The 27,021-nt window shown below is 42.3% G+C and overlaps 1 protein-coding gene across 5 annotated transcripts in view; it reads left to right on the top strand.

Moving 5' to 3' along the window:
- The window catches only part of dcc (DCC netrin 1 receptor), a 100,282-nt gene that overhangs the window by 56,004 nt on the left and 17,257 nt on the right, over positions 1-27,021 (top strand). For 3 of the 5 annotated variants that reach the window (XM_089020780.1, XM_089020777.1, XM_089020778.1), the window contains exons 9-22: positions 2,211-2,365; positions 2,474-2,622; positions 4,183-4,321; positions 8,056-8,105; positions 11,934-12,075; positions 13,976-14,086; positions 17,207-17,401; positions 18,596-18,691; positions 19,074-19,312; positions 19,741-19,879; positions 24,567-24,674; positions 24,945-25,139; positions 25,244-25,276; positions 25,787-25,852. In XM_089020780.1, coding sequence (XP_088876906.1) covers positions 2,211-2,365; positions 2,474-2,622; positions 4,183-4,321; positions 8,056-8,105; positions 11,934-12,075; positions 13,976-14,086; positions 17,207-17,401; positions 18,596-18,691; positions 19,074-19,312; positions 19,741-19,879; positions 24,567-24,674; positions 24,945-25,139; positions 25,244-25,276; positions 25,787-25,852 — 1,817 coding nt within the window. The remainder of the gene's footprint in view (positions 1-2,210; positions 2,366-2,473; positions 2,623-4,182; positions 4,322-8,055; positions 8,106-11,933; positions 12,076-13,975; positions 14,087-17,206; positions 17,402-18,595; positions 18,692-19,073; positions 19,313-19,740; positions 19,880-24,566; positions 24,675-24,944; positions 25,140-25,243; positions 25,277-25,786; positions 25,853-27,021) is intronic. The other 2 variants (XM_089020781.1, XM_089020779.1) reach the window with 1 other exon arrangement.

Raw genomic sequence — 27,021 nt, 5'->3', positions numbered from 1 at the left:
ATGTTGAAAGCAAACGCAAATCTGTAGCATCCACTGACAAAAAGAAATTTTCTCACATCTCCCGTCCCATGTCAATCCGTTTCAATTCCAAGCCGCGACAGTTCCACATACGCATCGCTGCCCATTATAGTACATTACAGTATATTTGTCTCCATTATATGGAGACAAATATATATTGTAGCAATATTTTGTATATTTTACTCCTCATTAGCATATTTGCTATTGGAGTAATCCAAAAGTACTTACTTTTTATTTGATGGTATTTGAATGATGTAAAACAAATCTACTCATGAAAAAGAACCGGGATCCATAAAAGAATCAAGTATTTTACCCTACGACTGGCTGCCGGCCAGTTCCGGGTGTCCCCCGCCTACCCCCTGAAGACAGCTGGCATAGGCGTGATTGAAAATGGATGGTTCTTATTCTCATTTTTATTTCTTTGTTTGTTTTTCAATCAGCGGTGTCCAACCGCTGGTGTCGCAAGTCATTTCCACTCATTGCAGTCGGGCACACTTCCCATCCCCGCGGGGGGTAGTGCGATGCCAAACTGTGAAAAAATAGTCTTTAGGTACCGCCATATTTCTCGTTTCAATGATTTTGGCCGCCTCGCCAAAAGCAGTTGACGCTCGGGCTCTAAACTTGAAAGTATATAAACGGTGTGAGTCCGATAGCCGCCAAAGGAAAGAGCCGAGAGCCCCAGCGTTGTATCCTAACGCTTTGTCAATCCCTTCATTACAGCTCTGCCGCGCGCAGCCGGCTCCAAACGTTTAGCGAAAAGCCTCCGGGTGACATTGGCGAGTCCCCCGCTGATGCTAAATGCTAACCTCTGACAGTTGCGGCTCCAGCCCGATGCTTTCACATCCAGGCTTTTAAGCTTTGTTACCTGAGGGATTGAGCGGCCTGCAGCATTTTAGGATTTGAAGTGTTAGGGTGGCCTCCAGAGTCTTTGGCTCTTCACTGCGAAATAATGAAAAATCTGGCAGTCGTTTAAAAAAAATTTTTTTTTTGTCATTCGTCCAAACCCAGCCAAAGATCTGTCTGCTTTTGTCAGTCCTGATAACTTTCGTCAAAGGAGAGTCAGTCTTTTCGGCAGTCGTGAGAAGGTCAGTCAACGCCTTCAACTAACAAACAAGTCCAGAGTAAAATCTTGACAAATACCGTGATGCCTCAGCTTACGAACGCTTTAGCTAATGAACCTTTCGCCTTAAGAACGTTAAATTCGTGAGAATATAATCTTGGCATACAAACTATTTTTCGGGAAACAGACAGAGTGCCACAATGCGTGATGTGTCATTCGCTAACGAGCTGGCTCTTGGAGCTGGATCTCTGAAGTGAACAAAGTTGGAAAATGGCAGCCGCCTTTTTTCTCCTCTATTCCCTGCCCCAAGTCTCCGGTTAAAGCCGCTCGTGATTGGTCAAGATCCGTGGTAGAGGGGGGGGGGGTACAGAAACACAGAGCTGCACATAATAATAGATAGGCAGACGACAGCGAGAGTGAGAAAATGGATGGAAAACGGTGAAATCTGGACTCGTTTCAAATTTATTGATAGTTCGTAGGCAGAATGTAGACTGCAAGGTTAATTTTATCCCATCAATAAGCACAACCCATCTGTACAATTTGAAGAGTAGACAAGCAAGGGGACCAGCTATTAATGAAGTTTCTAGTGTGTCTGCCTGCATCTGTTGCAATATCACAACTTCTAAGATGTACAACCCAGAGCTCCTTGAGACACTGTATGCAAAAAGCTATCCATTCCATCAAGCCATCAACGACCAACATAAAGGTCAATAAAACAACTTTATTCTACTGTACAGTTTATTTCTTTCATTACAATACCATAGCACATTTATTATACATAAAATAAGGTATATTTTGTGTAGTTTTAAGGCTTATTTAGTAGAAAAGTATGTTTTATGGGGACCTGGGAACAGGTTATTCTCATTTTAATGGTTTCCTATGGGAAAGTAATGTTTGGAATACACACTTTTCGCCTTACACACACTTCCTGGGAACCAATTAAGTTCGTAAGCCAAGGTATCACTGTAGCGGCATTGTGATTCTTGACAGTTGCTTTCAAAGGCGACGATATGTGATCTTCAACGGCTCAAACGGGGCATCTTCTATCAACCCTCAATGCAAAGAACCACAAATATCTTATTTGGCGAACAAAAATGATAATCCCGCAACTGATCTTTGTTTTCTGCGACAGGGAGAGGTCGGTCAACGTGTCAGAGCCCGAGTCCTTGGAACTGATGGTCTCCAACCTGAAGCCGGAGGGCAGTTATAGCTTCAGAGTCGTTGCTTACAACGATGTCGGACCTGGAGAAAGCTCCACCCCTTTGAGGATCACTACCAAACCAGACCGTAAGACAAAAATATCCTTTTTGGTTTTGGTTCACTAATCTCTGATATCGTACGTGGTGTATGTCAATAACAGTTTTACCCACCATCTGGTGCGTTTTGCTTCTGCAGTCCAGGTACCCAGTAGGATCGGCTCGCTACGGGCCGAGGCTCTGTCACCAACCTCCATCCAGGTCAATTGGGACCCCCCCAGTGCTCCAAATGGACCAATCTTGGGCTACAGAGTTCTCTGGATGGAGAGCGTCTCGAGCAAGGAGCAGGTCAGTCTAGCTTGCGTGTTTTGCTTCCATGCGTTTCTGATGGGATCCAATTTGCGATGACACCGCATTGAAAGTAGAAATTGGCGCTAAACCACCCTCCCCAAGACATGGCCGCGTCGAGTGGAGTCCCGCGGCGCCACTCGGTATGTGGCAGTCCTGACTAGAATGAGAATAGCGACTTTCATTTAGCCCCCAATCAAGTCATCTGACTCCACGCCCGCAACGGCTGAAGCGACACTTTAATGGACAACCGACGTCACTATTTTGTTTCTTAAGTGACATCAGAAAAACGTTTTATAGCATCTAAAATACCCAAAACACGCAGTATGATATTTTTATTAAAATGCAAAAACACCAATAAAAATGAGTTAAAGTGTCCAAAATCTGCAAAAAATTGAGCTGCGAATTGGGCATTTTCAGAAAGTCCTGTGGCCTCAGATTCGGAGAATATGCTTTCTTGTTCCACATCCAGTTATTAATATGATTCAAATAGTTCTGAAGAAGAAAGCATACATGTTTGCAATCGATTAAATAATTTATTCCATGCCATTTTGAGGCAACATTGGGGAGAATCGGATCATCAGAAAAGAATCGCAAAATGGCGACCTCCTGTGGCCACCTCAGTTTCCACAGGCTGATAAATTCCTTATATGGAGCTTGGACACCCTCTTCTGGCTGCTTTTGGGTACAACACAAGGTTTTCAGACCAAACAATACAGCAAAATACATTGACGTGACGGAAGGACTGCTTTTTTCGGTCAGGGGCGTTCCTTTAGTGACATCACGTACGGACTCGTCACCAACTCAAAAACAAGATTTTCTGAATATTCAGCGCGAGTCTTAAAACGTAAACTATAGCTATATGCGGTGGAATCTTTTTAAAATACACTCAGGAGAAGTCATTTGAAGCCATTTTTTAAATTATGGACACAACTTGTCCGGAGACGTCGGTTGTCCTTTAAAAAAGCGCTCGCGTTCACTCGGCCGTGCCAAATTACAATCACCCCGTCTAACCTGCCTTCCGAGCGCCGCGCTAGATTTGTCCTCGTCAGAAAAAAAACGAAGCCCGATACCTGGGATTGATTGCCCATTTTGCTTCCATTCCTTTTCGAATGACCTGTAGCGCATGCCTTGACGGCAGAAGCGTGTCACGTACGCCAAGGAGGACCTTGCCACTTGAGCGGGCGGGGGGGATGCAATTTGCGATTTGCAGCAATTTGGCGACGGCGGGGACATCCATTTGATCCGAGTCTGATTGTTGGAATCGCTTATATTGTTTTTAATCTTAGTTCATGGAATAATACATGGCTCACATTTTGCCCTACAACAGAATTGGGCTTCACTATTTAGTAATTGGTATGAGTAGAATATTTACATTAAACGAGCTCAGAGGTCCCCATCAGGTAACATTGTCGTAAATAAGTGTGTAAGCATAGATAGTAGCATAGAAAGATAATGGAGTTATCAGTCCGGCCGCATTGTCTCCAAACGTTTGTTGTCTTGAAAGACGACTCCCGTCTCATCCGTATGTCGAATTCCTATGATGATGCGTGTCCTCAGAGCATCGATGTCAACGGACTGAACTACAAGATGGAGGGACTCAATAAGTTCACGCAGTACACCGTTAGCGTTTTAGCCATCAACCGTTTTGGACCTGGAACTCCTTCAGAGAAGATCATCATCACCACCCAATCTGACGGTGAGTCTTTTCTGATTTATTTTTAGCTATTCTTGTTGATTGGCTGCAGTTTTTGTGACCGTCTAAGTGATATTGAATTTCAAGTGTTCTCGGCTTTTGCTATCGGTTGGCGGCGTCTTCATATGAAGCTTCATGCCTGACGGGTTATTCGCCGAAGCGTGTGCGGCAAAGTTGAATCTTGTGCTCTTCTGCTGTCAGTGGTTTTGCACGGGGGACCCGCGATTTTTAATTAACCGCCGCTCGGTGTGACACTCTCATCAAGTTCGCACGTGCATGCGTCTGTTCGCCTCTTTATATGCTAATCATATCATCTCACGTTATTTTGGACAACTGGGATTTGAAGTCCGTCATCTTTTCACTGGGCAACGTTTATTTTGAGGAACTGGACATATTCGTTTAATGACATTTCTGGAAGCCTCACTGTCCTTTTGGTGAATGGCCATTTTCGTGGTGGCGGAATTTTTTGCAGCCGTCTGTTTGCGTCGTACCACAACGACAACTACTTCCTGTCTTGGTTTCTAAGAATGATGGGTGATGTATGAAGGTTGCAAGCGTACCGGAGCCTATCCCAATCGTCTTTGGGCAATTGGGTCGCCCTAAGACTGGTTGTCAATCAATCGCAGGTTCCCAATAACGCCTGGGGAACCATTTCAATTGTTCCATGGATGTTTTTGGAAGGGAACCGAGATACCTGGAGAAAATTCACGCAGGTCCGTGGAGAACATGCAAACTCCACGCAGGAAAACTGCAGCCTGGCTCGAACCGGGTGCACTGTTGAGGTCAACACGCTGGACCGCCGAGCTGCTTTCCATCAAATATTTTATATTGATTTTAATTACAGTGAGACCTCAACTTACGAACTTAATTGGTTCCCAGACAGAGTGTGTAAGTCGAAAAGTGTGTATCTCAAAAAAAAATTCCAATAGGAAACCATTAAAATGGGAATAATCCGTTCCCGGGTTTCCATAAAATATACTTTTCAACTAAATAAGCCTAAAAAACTACACACAACATACCTTATTCTATGTATAATAAAGGTGCTATTGTATTGTAATGAAAGAAATACACTGCATTGTATCATAAAGTCACTTTATTTACATTTGTGATGGTCATTGATGGCTTGATGGAATGGCGTTGGAGGTCGAATGTCAAAGGGAATTGCTGTTTGGAAAGAGAGGCGCATTACATGAGGACTGTAATTAAAGAAATAAACTGTGCTGGAAAATAAAGTTTTATTTACCTTTTTGATGGTCGTTGATGGCTTATGGAAGGAGAGTCACCTTCCATAAGGACTGTTGGTAACTTAACCTCTGGTGCTGTTCGGTCGTGTGCTTCTGCCGAAGATCACTCCGCCATCCGTGGTGGGTGTGTATTATGAATGGATGTGAATTATAAGGTTTAATTTTCATAAATTTGACGTTTGTAAGACGAAAAGTTTGTAAGATAAGGTGTTTGTAAGTTGAGGTCTCACTGTATTTTGTTTTTGTTCTTGGTTCACGATGAACTAACTCACCTTTTGCCGTAAAACGGAATTGTGCTTCACTATTTTGTAATTGCCATGAGGAGAATATGTTGCCGGACATAAATCTGTCGAGCTAAGTGGTCCCCATAAGGTAACATTGTCCAACATAAGTGTGTATGCGTGGACGCTGAAAAATAATGGAGTCATCGCTCCGGCGGCGGCGCGGCACAACGATCTGAGACTAAGTAATGCCGAGCGGGTTGTATTGCACATCTGCCCATCTGCGGCTCGGCGATAACCAGGAATTGTGGCCTAATTACCCACCCACCCTACCCCATACTCGTGCACACTTACGGCTGAATCAATAGATAAAGCCGCGGACAGTTAATCAGCCAGGTAGGAAGGCGGCCATCATTCAAAGCCTCCATCCGTCTTCGTCTGCTTATGAAGCGGCAAAATGAGACCCCCCCCCTCCGCCCGCCCTTTTTGAAGACTCGTCGGAGAACATTCCAACGCCGCATGTCGCGACGTTCTTGGTCAAAGAAACCCTTCGGTGTCCAGGGGGGTCCGCCCGATTTGACATCAACATGGAAAAAAAAATCAACGACTCCTTCTCATCTCGGTAGTTTCAAGAAATAAACTTGGCTCGGCGTCGCTCCGCACCCTCTCATTGGCATTCGAGTCAGCGCCGGCGGTGCTGGCGCGCGGCGAGCTCGTAATTGGATTCTGACTTGTCGCCTCTGACATAAGGGGCGGGGCCACATTGGGGTGGGGACGGAACCGTTAGTCGTAACCGCTATCTGCTATTCCTCTTAAGGGTGTCCCTACATGAGCTTTGCCCCCCCTCGCCCCAGCTTAACTTGATCGTACGCAAGGCCCCCGACACGGAATGCGTACATGCTCACAAGGGGAATACCCAAGAAAGGCGTTTTTCGGCGACGTGCCGCCGCCGCAGCAGCAGCAGCTAGCTGGCTGCTCCCAGGGACTTGTCACCATACGTCTTTGGAATAACGATGAGCGTGACAGCCCCTTTGCATTTTTTTTTTGAAAGCAAACATTTGTTTTGTTTCCCATTTTCTTCGGGGTGATCCAAACGCGCAATGTCACTTGAGAGTTTTGGACTGTCAGCGTTTTTCAGGCTTTTAACTCATTCGCTGCCAGACGATGTGCAAAAATGTGTCCACTCCAGTGCCAGGGTTTTTGTCATTGTCACTCCAATTTAAGGACCCACAGAATATTGAGTTTTCGGACGACATGGATATTAAATGCTGTGTAAGAAACCTTGGACTCTCTTCTTTCATCGGAAAAAAAGAGCTTGAAATCGGGGCAGATGTACAAAATACAATGCATAATGGTTTATATAGCACTTTAACAACAGCTGAAGCTGTAACAAAGTGCTAACATGGACAAAAAGGACAACATTCTTCTTTATACATTTAAAGCTATCCATAACCTTGCCCCCATACCTATCTGACCTTCAAATTTCTATTCCCTCTCGTTCCCTCACATCCTCTTCCTCCTTCCACCTCTGTGTGCCCCTCCTACCCGTCTCAGCATGATGGGGGACAGAGCTTTCAGCTGCTCTGACCCGAAACTCTGGAACTCACTTCCTCCCATCATTCGTAACATCAATTCTCTTCCCACCTTCAAATCCCATCTCAAAAGCCGCCTATTTAAAATTGCATTTTCTGTGTAGATCTCTCTCTTGTTTCTATTTATAATTGTATTTTATTTACTGTACTCTATTTATTATTGTATTTTATTTATTATTGTATCTATGCTTTTCTGTGACTGTAAAGTGTCCTTGAGAGCTTTGAAAGGCGCTTGAAATAATTTATTATTATTATTATTATTATTATTATTATTATTATTATATGTATTATTATATTATTATTATTAAAATGGAAATGCTGCCCCTTGTGGAAAAGAAAAAAAGAGGTCTGACCAGCACTTAATCGGCACCCAAACAAGAAAAAAACAAAACCTGAACAACTTCGGGAATGGCACTCTACGTCATATTTTCAATTCCCGAATAAATTTGTGAATGGCAGCGAATGAGTTAAAATGGTGATGGTTGAAATATATACATGAATGAAAACAGTTGCTGCGTACGATTGGACATTTGGTAAATGATCGTGATGAAACGTCGCTTTAAAAGTGAACGCCGGTCGCCGACATTGCAGCTAACCGGTTGGCATATGCGTCAACTTCTAATTGTGTCCGTCATATCTTTTCACCAAATTTATGTACAATTTTTTTCTTTCCTTTTCAGTTCCCAGCGCTCCTCCCCAAAACATCACCTTAGAAGTTGTTCTTTCCAGGGTAAGATGAACATTTTAATTTCGTTTTTTCCTAAATTGCTAGCATGTTATTTCTGATGATTTTGTTGCACGTTCCACGCCATAATCATAATAAGTTGCAATTTAAACGTCGACGCAGAAACTTGTCGCCGACGTGAACTTTTAATGGAGTTTGATGTAAACAAGGCGAAACGATGACTTCCGATCTCACCATCTGTGATTGATTATTTGGACTCCGACGTGACGGGTACGCACTGGGTTGACGTCGCCATCCGTCAAGTGTTTTCCCTCTTGTGAACCGGCTTCGTTTGACTGATTGATATCCGTCGCAAAATATGTTCCCGTTGATACAAAAAAATACAAAATGATGGCCTCAATAGTTGAATTGAGATGAGTTCTGACCATCTTGAATTTTGGGGTTTGGTTTGATTTTGCTCTCAAAATGCAGCAAACGGAAGCTTAAAAAAGATGAAATCTTTCAAATTTTCTTCTGGTCGAGCAGGGGTGTCCAACTTCGGTCCTCGAGGGCCGCCGTCGTGCCTGTTTTCCAGCTCACCCAGGAGCAACGCACCTGATTCAAATCCTGATGATTTGAATCCTGATGATTTGAATCAGGTGCGTTGCTCCTGGGTGAGCTGGAAAACAGGCACGACGGCGGCCCTCGAGGACCGACCTTGGACACCCCTGTGGTAGAGCATGTATTTTTTTTTTTTTTGGACAATGTTATATTTTCTCCGTGCACGGCGGCGAATACAAAAAATGATTCCAAATATAATGCAGACGGCTCATAAGTCATGCCCGTGAAGAGGAGGTTCGGACTGTCTGCGGAGAGCTGACCTCATTTAGCTTCCGTCCGGGTGTGATTGATATTTCTCCGCTCTTTGGCTGATGGATGCGTGATGTTATAGACACGGTTTGATGCGTGGAAACCAACACAGGGACTTTTTTTCCCCCAAACAGATCACTGAAAAAAAGGGTGGCGATTCGAACCGTTGCTTCTTGTCTGTCTTTTTTACATTTTTTTAAATAACATGTTTTAATTAATCCATCCAGAACGCCAAGGCGCTAATTTACAACTCTGCTGAAAAAAATCCCATCCAGGGAGGGAAATCAAAAACCATTATTGTACAAATCTAGCTGGCTATCTAGCTAACTAGCTGTTAGCTATCTATCTGTTTTTCTACTTTCATTCCTTTCATCACTTTCCTGCATCAAATGTAAATTTCTCCACTGTGAGACTAATAAAGGCAAATCCAATCTAGCTAGCTATCTAGCTCGCTATCTTCTTCTTTTCCTTTCGGCTTTTCCCTTCAAGGGGTCGCCACAGCGAATCAGTGTCCTCCATCTTCAGAGGTTTGATCCGCATGTTTGTTTTAGCCGAGCTTTTATGTCGGATGCCCTTCCTGACACAACCCTCTGTATTTATCCGGGCTTGGGACCGGCACAGGTAGACTTGTGTCCCTTTGTAGCTACAGAACAAGCAACTCGCTCAGTAAAAGGCTCCCAAAAAAATAAAATAAAATGCAATAATGCGTCGGTCACAATGAGACGCAACACAAGGAAACAGACGTATAGGAAGCGGACGAGAGTCAAATGGTGCATTCGGGTGTGCTCAGTTCGGTTAAAACTGATTTTCGGTTGTCTTCTTCTTCTTTTCCTTTTGGCTTTTCCCTTCAAGGGGCCGCCACAGCGAATCAGTGTCCTCCATCTTCAGAGGTTTGATCCGCACGTGGCCAAAACAAACAGGCGGATCAAACCTCTGAAGATGGAGGAAAAAGCTTGGCCAAAACAAACATGCCAATCAAACCTTTAAAGATGGAGGACACTGATTCGCTGTGGCGACCCCTTGAAGGGAAAAGCCGAAAGGAAAAGAAGAAGAAGCAGAAGACAACTGAAAAACCGAAAAGTTTTTGCTAGCTAGCTAGCTTTCTATCTCTTTGAGTTATTCCAGGTTGAGTGAACGCTGCCGCTTGTGGCTGCCGCTGCTGAGCTACAGAAAATAAACGTATCCTTTGACTATAAAGTGACCTTGAGAGTTTTGAAAGGCGCTTATAAATGAAATGTATGATGATGATGATGATGATGCTTGTTCCCATCTTGACGGAAAAGATGTGAAAGCCAAAATCGGAGCATTTCCTGGGATCATCTGCTCCATTTTTCACCAGCAAGCCGAAGTTGGGCTTTTGTATTTTTTTTTCTTAAATTAGGAAAATGCTCTCAGCTAGCATTTGAACACCCCAATTGTTTTCGGCGTGCGCACACGAACATCCGTGTTGACCGTGAAGCCCTTTCTCGCCTGTCTGGAAATCAAAAAAGGGGCTCTAGGTTCTCCTTCACGGCTAGTTTGCCGCCGCGTCCCTCAGTCGGATTTGTTCCAACGTGTATTTAACTTCGGGATTGTTTCCATGGAGACCATCAGACCAACTGTGTGCTGTCAAAGTGACTAATTAGTTAATGAAGCGCACGGTGATGGCGGGCCCGAGGAAGTGGTTGGGGGGGGTAATCGAGAGCCAATATGGAAGTATTTGGCAAACATCCTCCTCCCGTCCCCCCACGTACCCCCCTCTCCATAATCATCCGTTCTGCTGTAATCAATTAGCAGGGCGAGGACAAGCACATGGAACAGGTGCGTGCTAAATGTTAATGAATTCCTCGGTGGCCCCTGTCACGATGGCGCCGGATGAATTTTTAAAATGGCGCTTGGACCGATGGGGGGGAGGGGGGCAAAACAGACGGCATCACTTGTGGGATTAAAAAAAAATGTGGATGCTGTCCACTAACCTACCAAAACGTCCCACTTCCGAGGACTTGCACACTGCAATACTAATAATAATAATAATAATGATGATGGTGATAATAATCATAATCATAATTATCCTAATCATAATACATTTCATTTATAAGCGCCTTTCAAAACTCGCAAGGACACTTTACAGTCACAGGATATTTTTTCTGCGGGTGAGCCGCGGCAGCCACACACGCCAGCGTTCACTCAACCCGGACATAAATAGACAAATAAATACATACATAGACAAATACATAAAAAAGATAACTAAACAAATACATAAATAGATCAACAAATAAAAAAATAGACAAATAAACAACTAGACAAATATATAGACACATACATAATACACAAACAAATACATAAATGAATGAATAGACAAATAAATAAATAGAAAATAAATCAATTAATGAATAAATAAATAGGCAAATAAATAAATACATCAACAACTAATAAAAATAGTAATACAAAATTATACGTATGATAATAATGATATTTATAATAATGATAATAATGCTAATACTGATAGTAATGATAATAATGATAAAAATGATAATACATTCAAGACACAGGCATGGAAAATCCTACTGGACCCTTCGCACCCTGCCCACCACCTTTTCCAAGGACTCCCCTTAGGCAGGTGCTACCGATCCATGTGTGTTCTACGCACTTAGCCAATAAAGATGATTCTGATTCTGCTGAATCCATTTTGGCATCCATTCGTCTTGATTGATGAGTACGCGGACGCCGATGAGCGCGGGATGGCTGATAGCAGCTGTCTCGGGCCTCGGCAAACATCTGTTGTGTGCCTTTGTGTATTTGTCCAGGTAGGTCCAGGTGCGTTGTTAACATGCAAATGAAGCAATTAGCATTCAGTCAACCTACCACAAGGCAAAAGAAAGTCTACGGACACCAAAGATGAACACACAAATCACGACGAGTGAAAGTCGGATGATGACGGCTGCCTTCCATCGGATTTATTTAACACCCGTCGCGCTTGCTCGTTGCCGCGTCGGCTCGCCAAACGGATTTTGCTTGTCACTGGTTTCTTCTGTTGTTTCCCAGAGCATCAAAGTGTCGTGGCAGCCGCCCCCACGCGGCGCTCGCAACGGCGTCGTCAGCGCTTACAAGATCAAATATCGGAAAACCGGTCGCCGTGGCGACCAGGAAGCCATCGAACCCAACAATCTGTGGTATCTTTGCACAGGTGAGACTCAAACAAATAAAGAAAATAGCGCCGCCAGACTTTTATCCGAAAACTTTTATCCGAAAACTTTAACTCATTGACTGCCAGACATGTGCAAAAACGTGTCCGCTCCAGTGCCAGGGTTTTTGTCATTGTCACTCGAATTCCATGACCCACAAAATATTAAGTTTTAGGACTACAAAAACATTCAATTCAGCGAAAGAAACCTTAGACTCTCTTCTTTCATCAGAAAAAAAAAGTTATTTACTAAATTATATGGGTCTGGAGTTATGTGAGCTTGAAATGAGGGCAGATGTACATAATACAATACAAAGGAGTGGCTGCCTTTCCAGCCGCTCCAGTTTTGTATTTTGTTCTTCTACTTCTTTCTTTCCTTTCCTCCTCCTTTCATAACTTTGCTGCTGTGTTACTTCCGGGTCGAGTGAACGCTGGCGCGAATGTCTGCCGCTGCTCACCCGCACATAAAAAAAGTTGTTATCCTGTGACTGTAAAGTGTCCTTGAAAGTTTTGAAAGGCGTTTAGAAATTATTTATTTATTTATTTATTTATTTATTTATTTATTTATTTATTATTATTATTAATAATTTGGATTTATATAGCGCTTTAACAACAGCTGAAGCTGTAACAAAGCACTAACAAGGAAACAAGGGAAATTCTGTCCCCTTGTTGAAAGAAACAAAACATTGCCATGGCCAGCGCTTTATCGGCACCCAAAGAAGAATAAACAAAACCTGAACAAATTCGCTCTACGTTATATTTTCAATTCCCGAATAAATTTGTAAATGGCAGTGAATGAGTTACTCTCATCTTCAACCAGATTTTTAGCTTTCTCGTAAAATTCGAAAACAACAATAAATCCGAGTGGAACAAAACCACGATCAGCCTCGGGCTTTTTTGAAATCATTTACATATTTCTACACATCCGTGTGTATACCGTATTGTTCATATGTGCAACGGCTATTTTTATAATATAAATTTGTGTGATGAAACGGAACTTGTTTTTCATTCTTTTTTTGTCATGATGACTAGCTTGCGCTTGGTCTTATGATCATCAGGATTCAGGACGTTTGATTAAATCTCTAGTCACACGCATTTTATTCCTCTTCAATCCGATTTCATTCACGCGCAACAACGCTTCATCTCGTCTCGTTCAACGACGGGAGCGGATTACGGATACGAAACCAGAGTGACTTGATTATTTTTCGTAGAGTTTTGTAGGTTTCCCCACGTGATTGACACTCTTTGTTTCACGCGCTAAAAGAGGCGGAGCTTTGATATGTGTTAGCTGGGAGGATGCAAAAGGTCACGATGGTGACCTCTGACAGCAAAAAGAATAACATAAATCTTAAATCATGAAAAATATTGCCTTATCTGTCGTTATTAACTCCTTCACTGCCAGACAATGTAGAAAAATATGTCCACTCCAGTGCCAGGTTTTTTGTCAATGTCACTCAAATTCCAGGAACCACAGAATATTGACTTTTAGGACTACATAAACATTCAATTCGGCGTTAGAAACTCTCTTCTTTCATCAGAAAAAAAAGTATTAATTCCTAAATTATATGGGTCTATATGAGTTATCTGAGCTTGAAATGGGGGAGGATGTACAAAATACAATGCAATTTTGATTTTAACAACAGATGAAGCTGTAACAAAGCGTTAGCAATGAAAAAAGGGAAATGCTGCCTCCTTGTGGAAAAAAAAAAAAAAACATTGTTAGAGGCCATGGCCAGCGCTTTATTGGCAGCCAAGCATGAAAAAACTAAACCCGAACAAATTCGGCAATGGCGCTCTGCGTTATATTTTCAGTTCCCGAATAAATTCGGGAATGGCAGCGAATGAGTTAAATTAAATGAACAAGTGTTTTGCCTGATTTTTCTTTTGTTCAATCTCCCTGCAGGCCTCGATAAGGGCAGTCAATACAGTTTCCAGGTGGCAGCCATGACGGCTAACGGAACGGGTCCGGCCAGCGAATGGTATACGGCGGAGACCCCCGAGAATGATTTGGACGGTGAGGAATCACGCATCTGAGGCGTCGCCGTAGCCCCTCCCACCCCCAGTGTGTGTTTGTGTGTCTGTGTGTGTCCTTGCGTTTGTGCGAAGTCGGTGATCTGTGAAACAACATGTAAATACCTGCACTGTGCTCATAAATATTTAACGCGTTTAAAGGGCAAGACACGTGAAGAGATGGAAGCTTCAATTTTGGAGTGGGAGGGGGGGTGGGGTGGGGGTGTTGAATGAAGAGGAAAAGGATAGAAGAAATACTGCATCATTGATGACTTTTATCAATGATGTACGAAGAGATTTTTCCCAAAACATACAAAGCAATCAGACACCGCATGTACCGTATTTTCTAGTGTGCGCCTTATATTCCGGTGTGCCTTATTTATGGAAAAAGTTTGAAAAGACACCATTCATTGGGGGTGCGCCTTCTACACCGCTGCACATTATACACTGGAAATTACGGTAAACCAAATAGCTTTATGGCTGTTGCGCTTCTTGCTTATTTCGGCTAAAGCATCCGTTTTGTTTTTGTTTCACTTGCGGTAGAGTGGAAGGAATCAAAGAAAGAAAAGTGCAAGCTGCAAAACGCTGAGGGGGAAAAATAACAAAACACTAAGTTAGCTTTGTTCACTCTGTATTTGGCAGAACCATTAGGCTCATTGCTATGGATTATTACTCAGTGAAGAAAAGGAGCTTCTTCCCCTTAAAAAATGCAAAAGTGGTCTGACCTGATAGGAAATGTCTACACAAAGTTAGAAAGAAGCCTTAGCGCACAGGTGTCAAAGTCAAGGCCCGCGGGCCAAATCCGGCCCGCCACATCATTTTTTTTCGGCCCGCGAAAGCAAATCAAACTTGTTAAATTCCATGATGATTGCTCAAATCTGAGCCAAAATTTCATATTTTTGGATGTCAACCACAATAAAAGTCATTATTCTTGACTTCAGATTTGAAAACGAGTTATTCATTAATTTGCTGTGTGCTCCATATGTAATATTTGAAGGGATTTAAACATTCTAATGGGTTCCCCAAATTCATAACGGCCCTCGAGAGATCAATATGGCCTGCGGCAAAAAATGACTTTGACACCCCTGCCTTAGCGGGACTTTAGTAGCTAACTTTGATAGCATGTATTAGCATTAGCACAGGGGTCGGGAACCTTTTTGACTAAGAGAGCCATAAAAGTAAGATATTTAAAAATATTTTTCAGTGAGAGACACACACACGCAAACACGCAACAGCGACCGCTTTTCATCAAAATGTCAAAATGTTTAAAACAACTTTGTGATAGTACTTACCAATACACATGAATGGTTTTCCGTTCCTAATGATTGGTAAAAAAATATCCAGCCAAACGATCGGAATGAAAGTCAACTTGCCGTGTACATACGCAAGGTTACTGCTAGCTGTCCTGTACACGGCTCATTTGCTTCCATACTTGCTTTCTGCTGTCTCTCGCAGGAGTATATTGACGCTTAGCACGGGGCTTGTCAAAGTGCCACTGACATTCGACTGTTTCATCGATGGTATTGTTTCATTAAAAAATATGAATCAGAACCTTCTCTCCACAAAGGCGAATCCTTCGGTTCATTCAACCTGAACTGTATGATACTCGTCATATTTTTTTACTCGTTGGGTTTATTTAAAAGGAGCGTTTCAACATGAACGGCCAGTCTCATCCAATGAAAATTGCGCTTTCCGCCAACTGCCGCCCAAACAGGAAATGAACAGCGAAAAAGTGAGAATATGTATTTACAGTGGGACCTTCGCTTACGCACTTAATTGGTTCCCAGACAGAGTGTGTAAGGTGAAAAGTATGTATCCCAAAAATTAATTTCCCATAGTAAACCATTAAAATGAGAATAATCCGTTCCCAGGTCTCCATAAAATATAATTTTCAACTAAATGAGCCTTAAAACTACAAATAATATACCTTATTCTATGTATGATACATGTGCTATTGTATTGTTTTTTTATATTGTATTGTTTTTTTAGATTGTATCTTCCTGTGTTATGAAAGTCCGGTTAGGCATCTTTTTCCAAAAAAGGACGGTCTCATCTGCATTAAATACTTGCTGAGGAACGTAGCCTTCTTCTTTCACCATTTCGAGGAATGATCCCTTGTATCAAAATAAGGCAAACTTCCAGGTTGCCGCATGGCGATATCAGAGTGAATTAGCCGTGCTTTCTCGGGTATAATTGCTTCATTCATGCTGCTGCCGGCGACCTGTTTTTCGTTAACCCAAATTAACAGAAGTTTTTCAACCTCTTCTATTGCCCCAGACTGTTCCTTTGACAGCACGGAACCACCTTTAGCAAGACACGCACCTTTAATGGCTTTTTTCTTGCGAAGGATGGTAGCAATGGTGGACTTAGCATATTGCTACTGGGCCGTGAAGTCAGACAAACACACACCTCATTCCTGTTTGTCAATGATCTCCTTCTTCTCCCCGACTGTAATTTTGTTTTGTGTCTTCTTCGGCTGAACACGAGGTGGTGGGGTCTCCATAACAGCAAAAGTATCCGTAAAAAAATCGAAGAATGGGGGTGTGGAAAGGTAGGCCGGCTGGGGCGCTGTTCTGCCGTGTGCTTTGGTGTTCTTTGGTGTTCGTATGCCAAGGTTTAATTTTCATAAATTTAACGTTCGTAAACCGAAAAATTCGTAAGGAAAGGTGTTCGTCAACCGAGGCCCCACTGTAGTTTTATCGGCAAGCCAGATGCAATCATCAAAAGAGACATATATGGCTTGCGAGCCATAGGTTCCCCACGCCTGCATTAGCAGCTGAATCTTGGATTTTTAGGACACCAAAGTGTAGCACATATTTATTCAACCTCACATTTGTCGTGTTTGTGATCATTGTCCTACACATCTAACAATTAACTAACTGCCCCCCCAAGTTCCTCCCCCTCCGAAAAAGAACTCATTAAATAGGTCAAGCGGAATTAAACATAATCATGCTAAAGACACGAATGACACACACTAATGAGCTGGTCATTAATAACTTCGGGATACACTTGACACAGATTGAGCGGAGGCAGGGGAGGGGGGTAGTGAAGACAAGGGAAGCCAACCCCCCGTTTTTTACTGACAATATGTTATAATGTTTTTATTTAATTTTATTTTTGACAGAGAGTCAAGTTCCGGACCAGCCAAGCTCTCTGCACGTCAGGCCCCTTCCCAACAGCATCATCATGTCATGGACTCCCCCCCTCAGTCCCAGCATTCTGGTCCGCGGTTACATCATCGGCTATGGCGTCGGAAGTCCCTATGCCGAAACGGTTCGGGTGGACAGCAAGCAGAGATACTACTCCATTGAAAACTTGGGTAAGAAGAGAAGGGGTGTGGGGGGTGGGGGGGTCTTTACCTTTGCCGCACCAAGAAAATTATTGATTTATTCCCCGATCAACCCACTTATCAAGTGTGAATATTGAATGAACAATATGTAAGCGCCAATATTGACGTGGCGGCGCCCCCCGCCACTTGTAAATGAATTTCCATGATGAAATAGATATTTAATTCTAATCAATAATTGAGGGGAATTTAATAAGAGAGCCGCTTGAGGTGGAAATAACGCCTTTCCCCGGCACGCAATTTGCACGGCAAAAAAAAAGGTGAACAAATCGTGCGGTGGCTGTTACGCGGATGCAAATTCCCCATCTCTGCTCTCTAATGGAACCGTAATGAAAGAGTCGGATCGCACGCGTGGGGGCGGATGGAATCCGCATACAATATGTACACGGCATTTATAATTCATGGTGAGCGTTCATGCACGCGGCGAAGCGCTTGGGGAGAGGGCGAGGGAGGCTAAGGGGGTTGTTTGTTTAACTTACGCGAGTGTTGGATGCTCGACGCAGAAAATGCGGAATCCCGGTTGTCGCCGCTTCACATTGGATGGATCAGGAAAAATGAACCTTGACTGCCATTCCCGAATTGATTTGGGAATTGAAAAGCATAACGTGGAGCGCCATTCCCGAATTTGTTCGGGTTTAGTTTTTTTTCTTGCTTGGGTGCCGATAAAGCGCTGGCCAGACCTCTGGCAATGTTTTTTTTTTCCTTTTCACAAAGGGCAGAATTTCTCTTTTGTCCAATTAGCGCTTTGCTGTTAAAGTGCTATTTAAACCAATATGTATGTATTTCGTTATTTTTTGTACGTCCGCCCCCATTTTCACGCTCACATAACTACAGACCCATATAATTTAGGAATTAACTCTTTTTTTCACATGCAAACCTCTACACAAGGATGCCAGACCAGGTCTTGAACTCGCGACCTCTGCACTGTGAAGGCGACATGTTAATCACCTGACTATCGGGCTGCAAATGTATTTAACCTTGGCGCTAAATTTTCCCACCGCGACAAACGCATCGTCCGCCTCGCATAGAGTCGCAACTCCGGAAACGTTAGCGATGGATTTGCTGTAAACGTAGCGTCACCGCCGTGTCATCCGGCAGCGCATCATGATGTGAAGTCACCTAAAAGACCCCCGACCCCCTTTCCCTGTGGCGATTTGTGTTTGACAGAGCCGAGCTCACACTACGTGATTTCCCTGAAGGCATTCAATAACGCCGGAGAAGGAGTTCCTCTGTATGAGAGTGCCGTCACTCGCGCTCTGACAGGTAGGACATTTCCAATCGTTCCTTTCATGGCGTTTAATTTGCCTAAATTTCCCAGATAAGAAGGATTTTTTAAAATTAATAAATGCAACTGGACTCCAACTGAAACAAGTCTTTTGAAGATGTTTCCGGAAGTTCTGGCAATGAATCTCTTCAATGGTCTTCTTGTTTTCTCTCCCTTATCTCTCCTTGTCTTTTTTTCACCCGCATCTTTCATCCATTTTGATTTCCTGACGCCTTCAACTAAACATCCCTCGCCTCCTGCATGCCACTCACCAAATAATAATCCCGCATTTCCTTTGTTGCCATACGTGTTCGATACTCACACGAAAACATGGCCGTCTTCCCATTTGTCCCGTTGCGCTTGAAACCGACGCCCCATCAGACCCCATGGACCCCTCGGAGGATGACCTTTTCCATCTCTTTGATAAATACCCCACTCCCATGCCAGACACCAGCACCCCCATGATCCCCCCTGTCGGTGTCCAAGCTGTGGCTCTTTCGTCCGACTCGGTTCGGGTTTCCTGGGCTGACAATTCCATGAGCAAGAACCAGAAGTCCTCCGAGGTCCGCTACTACTCGGTCAAGTGGAAGACCAGCTACTCTACTAGCGGCAAGTACAAGGTAAATGTTACCTTCAGTTACCTTACGCTATTTTTTTTGCGTTGGAGTGATGAAAACTCCTCATGTGATATACAAAACATTCCCCGGCATATTTTACACTTTTCTGCTAAGGGACCGATCATTGTCGAGGCGAATCGGCATCATTCACGCAATCGGTCGGCTCCTGTGTGCCATCAAGGCGTCATCGTCGTTCGTTTGTTTTGTTTATAGTTTGCCGCCAGTCTGTGATGGATGGCAAACGTACATGTGCGAGTAGCGTCTACTATGCTAGCTGCTCGCGTCTGTAACTTGTGTTTTGTGGCATGGCAATACAGTCAAAGCTAGTTTTTCGACCATAATCTGTTCCAGAAAACTGTTTGAAAAGGGATTTGGTCAAAAACCGAAACATTTCCTATTATAATCAATATCTTCTTTTTCCCCCTGTCCAGTCTGCAGATACCACCGCCCTCAGCCATACGGTCACTGGCCTCAAACCTAACACCATGTACGAGTTTGCCGTAATGGTGACCAAAGGTTGGAAATCCAGTACCTGGAGTATGACGGCGCACGCCACCACCTATGAAGCAGGTACGCCCAACACATGCGTGTGGGTGGATATGTTGTGCTATTCTTGACCTCCCCACCCCCGAATAATATTTTGTGTATATGTTTTTCTTGTCCTGTAAGAAGGCCGAAACTTGATTTTTCGAGCGAGACGAGGCTTGCATGGTGCCTCACGGTACCAAGGTCTCCTTTGACTTTAATTTAAAGTATGTATTTAATTTTATGTTTTTGTTTTTTTTGTCATTTGGAACATTGGCTGTTTTATTTATTGTTTATGTATTATTAATTATTATGAATTATTAGTATTATTAGTATTTATATATTATATTTGTATTTAATAATATTATTTATAAATGTATTTATATTAATTATTAATTTTGTAATTTCTATTTATTGATTCATGGAAATTATATAATTTAAAATTAAAATAGTATATATAATATATCTATTTATACATATGTACATATTACATGTGTATATGTAATATATTGAATTTAAATAATTTAGGATACATTTTATATATAAACATTGTTTTTATATATATTTATTAATATTTAATAATATATTTATACAGTGAGACCTCAACTTACGAACTTAATTGGTTCCCAGACAGAGTGTGTAAGGCGAAAAGTGTGTATCTGCAAAAAATAAATTCCCATAGGAAACCATTAAAATGGGAATAATCCGTTCCCGGGTTTCCATAAAATATACTTTTCAACTAAATGAGCCTTAAAACTACACACAACATACCTTATTCTATGTATAATAAATGTGCTATTGTATTGTAATGAAAGAAATACACTGAATTGTATTATAAAGTCACTTTATTTACATTTGTGATGGTCATTGATGGCTTGATGGAATGGCGTTGAAGGTCGAAGGTCAAAGGGAATTGCTGTTTGGAAAGAGAGGCGCATTACATACCTTCCATAAGGACTGTTGGTAACTTAACCTCTGCTGTTCGGTCGTGTGCTTCCGCCGAAGATCACTCCGCCAGCCGTGGTGGGTGTGTATTATGAAAATAGTGCTTATTATAAGGTTTAATGTTCATAAATTTGACGTTTGTAAGACGAAAAGTTTGTAAGTTAAGGTGTTTGTAAGTTGAGGTCTCACTGTATATACTATATATACTATATGTAATATATTAAATTTAAATAATTTAGTATGCAGTTCTGTATTTAGTTCTTCAATAATATTAAAATGAATCCATTTATTATTATAAATAATTTATAATAACTATTTTAAATTATAGAAAAATAATTATAATTATTAATTTCTTATTTGGCCAATTGTCCTGAAATGAAAAACGCAGAGTGAATGGGATCTCCAACGATTCAATCTGAAAACTCTTGAAATGTACCCCAAAGCTCCGCCCCCACCCCACCCCACCCGTGAAAAGTGATTAGTTTTAATCACGATTAGCAGAAAACCCGCGTTGGGTGTGCCGCGTCCACGCGCGCCCTGCAGCGACAAGGCGACGATTGTTGACGGCGACGAAAGGCAGAAGTGACGGCAATGAAAATGTCAAGGTATCCCTTACAGGGTGTTTACAATCGTGTTTGTTGGATTTGTCAGCCAATTAAGCGCCAACAACGTTACCCTGCCGCTTCCCTTGGGCGGCGCTGGAATACATTGACATTCACATGGAGCAGATGGACGCGCCGCCCTCACTCTGCAGTGGACCGCTACCACTTCCAAAACACACACACTGGTCGCATTGTTGCAACAAAATGGGAAATACAAAAAAACATCATTTTAGCTGTTCATCATCATGATTAGTGTGCGATAAAATTGACGAGCAAGGTTTTTGTCATTTTCACTCGAATTCCAGGACCCACAGAATATTGACATTTAGGACTATATAAACATTCAATACAGCGTAAGAAACCTGAGACCACAGGTGTCAAAGTCAAGGCCCGCGGGCCAAATCCGGCCCGCCACATAATTTTTTTCGGCCCGCGAAAGCAAGTCAAACTTGTTAAATTCCATGATGATTGCTAAAATCTGAGCCAAAATTTCATATTTTTGGATGTCAACCACAATAAAAGTCATTATTCTTGTCTTCAGATTTGAAAACAAGTTATTCATTAATTTGCTGTGTGCTCTATATGTAATATTTGAAGGTATTTAAACATTCTAATGGGTTCCCCAAATTCATAACGGCCCTCGAGAGGAAACCATAACTACAATGTGGCCCGCGGCAAAAAATGACTTTGACACCCCTGCCTTAGACTGTCTTCTTTCATCATAAAAAAGAGTGAATTCCTAAATTATATGGGTCTGGAGTTATATGAGCTTGAAATGGGGGCGGATGTACAAAAATGCATTTTTGATTTGTATAGCGCTTTAACAACAGCTGAAGCTGGAACAAAGCAGTAACATGGAAAAAAGGGAAATGCTACCCACAAAGAAAAAAAAAAATCGTTGCCAGAGGTCTGACCAGCGCTTTATCGGCACCCAAGCATAAAAAAAATGTAACAAAAAAATTCAGGAATGGCGCTCAACGTCATAGTTTCAATTCCCGAATCAAATCAAGTTAAAAGAGAGAGAAAAACATAACTTGGCGAAGTTGCGACGGTGATGACTTTGTTTTATGGCTCGTCGCAAAGCGAGCATCTCATTTTTGAAAAAGGGCATCGATCCGATCCCGCATTTTCATTGCCAATGCTATGAAAACGCAAAGATGGACGGGGTCCCATTAATCTACCTTCGCCACACGCGTAGGACGATAAAGAAAGTGACATTCAGCACATCAAAATGGAGGTCGTCACAAGGCAGTCACTTTTTTTTTTGGGGGGGGGGCAAGCAGCGTTATTGGGGAATTAAAACCGCGCCGTTGACATAAATGGCAGCAGGTATTGTCCCACCTTGTCATATTTATTCATATTTTCCTCAATAATGGAAAATTGGTTAACATATTAGCTTCGACGGGACTTTTTACACTGTAAAGCACAAAAAGAAACATTGAATTCTTTTTTCTTTTTGTGAACCTCACCCGAGCAAAGGGCACATTTGACCATCCATTATTAAGCCACATATGACATTTCATTTGACCCTCATTCCATTCCATCAAATATGAATATCAAATATGAATATGCATATACACTAACGCACCCGTTAACGCGATCTCTCCGGTCGGCGTAACTGCTGACAGGCTAATGTGACTCGGCGTCGGGTGCCGTGCGATGGGGTTATTAACCTCATTTCCGCGCCGCGCCGGCTTTGTGATTGCGCCGGCTCGCATATGCAAAAAGCTTAATGAGCATGTTTTGACCATTTGCACGATTCATTTTTAATGAATTCCGACACGCCATATTCCACGATGAAGGGAGGCGCTCCGCTTTTATGACTTGGGCTGCGCACTTTTAGTCGTTACTGCTGCACATTCTGGCTTCAATTCCATATCGGCATAATCCACTACCGTATTTTGCGATGTATAAGGCGTACCCAAAAGCCTTCATTTTCTTCAAAATGATGACCTGCGCCTTGTACACCTGTGCGCCTTATATGTGAAGTCATATTGAGCCCCAATAGGTCTCACAACTACTATCAGCAGCCACCAACTCCACCACCCCCCCAGAAGAAGTGTTGCGTAATCCCAGCCTCTACTGTAGCACCTTATAATAATATATAAAAATATCCTGTGACTGTAAAGTGTCCGTCAGAAAGGTGCTTATAAATGAAAATTATTATTATTATTATTATTATTATTATTATTATTATTATTATTATTATTATTATTATTATACAGTTGTTTGCATTATACAGTATTTAGAAAACTTTTATATATTTATATATTATATTTGGAAAACTTTTTTCATTCATTGAAGGTGCGCCGTATAGTCCGGGGCGGCTTATAAATGGAAAAAAGTTTGAAAATACACCATTTATTGAGGGTGTGCTTTATACTCCGGTGCGCCTTATACACCAGAAAATACTGTATTTAGATAATTATTATATTTGGAAAACTTTGATCTATTGTGATATTATACTTGAAAATATTTGTTCATTTATTGAAGGTGTGCCTCATAGTCCGGTGCGCCTTATATATGGAAAAAACTTACCACATACAAAATACACCACTCGTTGGGAGTGTGTCTTATACTTTAGTATACCTTATACACTGGAAAATAAGGTAATATTGAAACAAAATATTCGTTGACTATGGAGATGAGCTGATTTAAGCCAGACGGATATCCCTTAAGGCACGGGTGTCAAAGTCAAGGCCCGGGGGCCAAATCCGGCCCGCCACATCATTTTTTTCGGCCCGCGAAAGCAAATCAAACTTGTGAAATTCCATGATACTTGCTAAGATTCTGACCAAAATGTTATATTTTTGGATGTAAACCACAATAACAGTCATTATTCTTGACTTCAGATTTGAAAACGAGTTATTCATTAATTGGTTGTGCGCTCTATATGTAATATGTGGAGAGCCTTAAACATTCTAATGGTCTCCCCAAATTCATAACGGCCCTCAAGAAGAAACCTTAACTATAATGTGGCCCGCGGCAAAAAATGACTTTGACACCCCTGCCTTAAGGCCTGTTTTCTTTTCATATAAAATATACAATTATTGTATCAAATGTGAGATATTCTTTCAATTAGAATCGGCTCATTCAAATCCAATTTCAACTAAAAAACGATGACGATGGCGAAACACGCTTTAGTCTCGCTGGATTTCCTAATCGTTTGGTCTTTTTGTCGCCAGCGCCGAGCTCGGCTCCCAAAGACTTGACAGTGATCAGTCGGGAGGGACGCCCCCGCGCCATTTTAATCAGCTGGCAACCGCCGACGGAGGCTAACGGGCGGATCACAGGTGAGTACCCGGAATGACATGACAATGAATGGGAAGGTATCACCAAATAAATCAATATGTATTGTATTGTATTGTATTGTATTGTATTGTATTTTATTGTCCTTACAAATCATCCATAGAGCGTAAATTGTAATGTACTATTTTTGGCTCCAAAATGGCCCCCGGGGGCCGTAGTTTGAACACCATCGATCTTGTGCCCACGCCACATGCCGGGGTCATACGTTTTGCTAGCCAAGTGGTCATTCTTAACCCCTCGTTTCCCCGTTGTAGGTTATATCCTCTACTACACCTTGGACAAAAACATGGCCATCGACGACTGGGTGATGGAAACGATTAGCGGCGACCGTCTGACTCATCAGGTGGTTGATCTCAACCTGGACACCGTCTATTATTTCCGGATCCAAGCGAAGAACGCCAAAGGAGTCGGTCCGTTGTCCGAACCGCTTCACTTTAGGACGGCCAAAGGTATGTCGGAAGAAAGGCTTTTATGCAGCGGACAACAAAAAGCGTCAAAAAATGTTTTTAGGGAATTGTTTTTGGGTGAAAATGCTTTTTTGTTTGTCTTTCAGTTGAGCATCCTGATAAAATGGCTAACGATCAAGGTGAGTCCATTTGGAAAAATAACGACCGGCGGGGGAGAAAAGCGAAAACTAATAGGGCGCAAAGAGGAGATAAGTGAAGAAAAGGAGCCCTTTGAGGAAATGAAAGGCACACCAATAGAGGACGCATAAAAGTGGAAGAAGGAGCCCGCCCGGGAAATGTTTTTCTCATCAAAGGCGGCGGTGCAAAATGGCGTCGACTGAGAACTTTTTGTCATGATTTACGCCGCCGTTACAGGAGACGATTGAGGAGAGTTGAAATTAGCTCAATATGTAGCGACGTTCTGCTCTCGGCTTCCCGTCCTCAGCCCCCCCTTTGGTAAAACAAAAACAAATTAGCTTGAGCCGCTAATGAGAGTGAAACTTCACAAACATGGACGGACAATGGCGCGCATTGTTTACGTTGAATCTTCTGTGAAGTGACGTGACGTGGAATGACCAGATTGCAGAGATAAAGGAACCTGGTCTGAAGTCTCCTTTTGAGAAATTCTTCTTTTCTCTTTTGTTTTCCAGGTCGAGGGGGAGACCACGCCTACTGGCCGTCTGACGGCAATCTCATTGACAGGAGCGGCATAAATGGTAAAAACAAAAAAAATGGCAAAAACGCTTTAGCTTTTCGCCTTACGAACATTGAATTCGCGAGAATATAATCTTGGAGGACAAACTATTTTTCTGGAAACACACGGAGTGCCACAATGAGTGGTGTCATTTGCGAACGAGCTGGTTCATGGAGCTCCTAACAAGGAATTTGAAATGGCAGCCGACTTTTTTTGTCTTCTATTCCCCGCTCCTAGTCTTCGGTTAAAGCCGCACGTGATTGGTCAAGATCCGTGGTAGAAGAGGGAAGGGACACACGCAGCAGGACACACGCAACAGTGAGCGGGGGGAGGGGTTACAGAAACAGAAATACACACACACGAAAGGGAGATGACAGAGCTTGAAACAAAAAAAACAAAAGTGAATTGATGAGAAAATGGATAGAAAACAGTGAAATTTGGACTCGTTTCAACTTTATTGATAGTTCAAAAGCAGAGTGTAGACTGCAAGGTTAAAATATCCCATCAATCAGGCTCCACAAATAACCTGCACAAGCCATCTGTACAATTTGAAGAGAAAAGATAAGCAAGGGAACCAGCTATTAATGAAGTTACTAGTATGACTGCCTGCATCTGTTGCAATATCACAACTTCCAAGATGTACAACGCAGAGCTCCTTGAGACACTGTATGCAAAAAGCTATCCATTCCATCAAGCCATCAATGACCATCACAAAGGTAAATAAAACAACTTTATTCTACAGTACAGTTTATTTCTTTCATTACAATGCCATAGCACATATATTATACATAAAATAAGCTAATATTGTGTGTAGTTTTAAGGCTTATTTAGAAGAAAATTATGTTTCGTGGGGACCTGGGCACGGATTATTCCCATTTTAAAGGACAACCGACATCTCCGGACAAGTTGTGTCCATATTTTGTAAAATGGCTTCAAAAGACTTCTACTGAGCGTATTTTACAAAGATTCCACCGCATATAGCTATATTTTACGGTTTAAGAATCGCAGTGAATATTCCGGAAGTCTTGTTCTTGAGTTGGTGACGAGTCCTCACCGTATTTCACTGAAAGAACGCCCCTGACCGAAAAAAGGAAACATTGTAGCAGTCCTTCCATCATGTCAATGCATTTTGCTGTACTTGTTTGGTCTGACTTCGTGTTGCACCAAAAAGAGGCAGAAGAGGGCGACAAA

Source organism: Hippocampus bargibanti, linkage group LG18 (genome assembly GCF_051943395.1).
Source record: "Hippocampus bargibanti isolate YZ-2025 linkage group LG18, ASM5194339v1, whole genome shotgun sequence".
Classification (NCBI taxonomy): Eukaryota; Metazoa; Chordata; class Actinopteri; order Syngnathiformes; family Syngnathidae; genus Hippocampus; species Hippocampus bargibanti.
The sequence above is the reverse complement of the archived record's forward strand: the minus strand, read 5'-3'. Positions and strand labels throughout refer to the sequence as shown.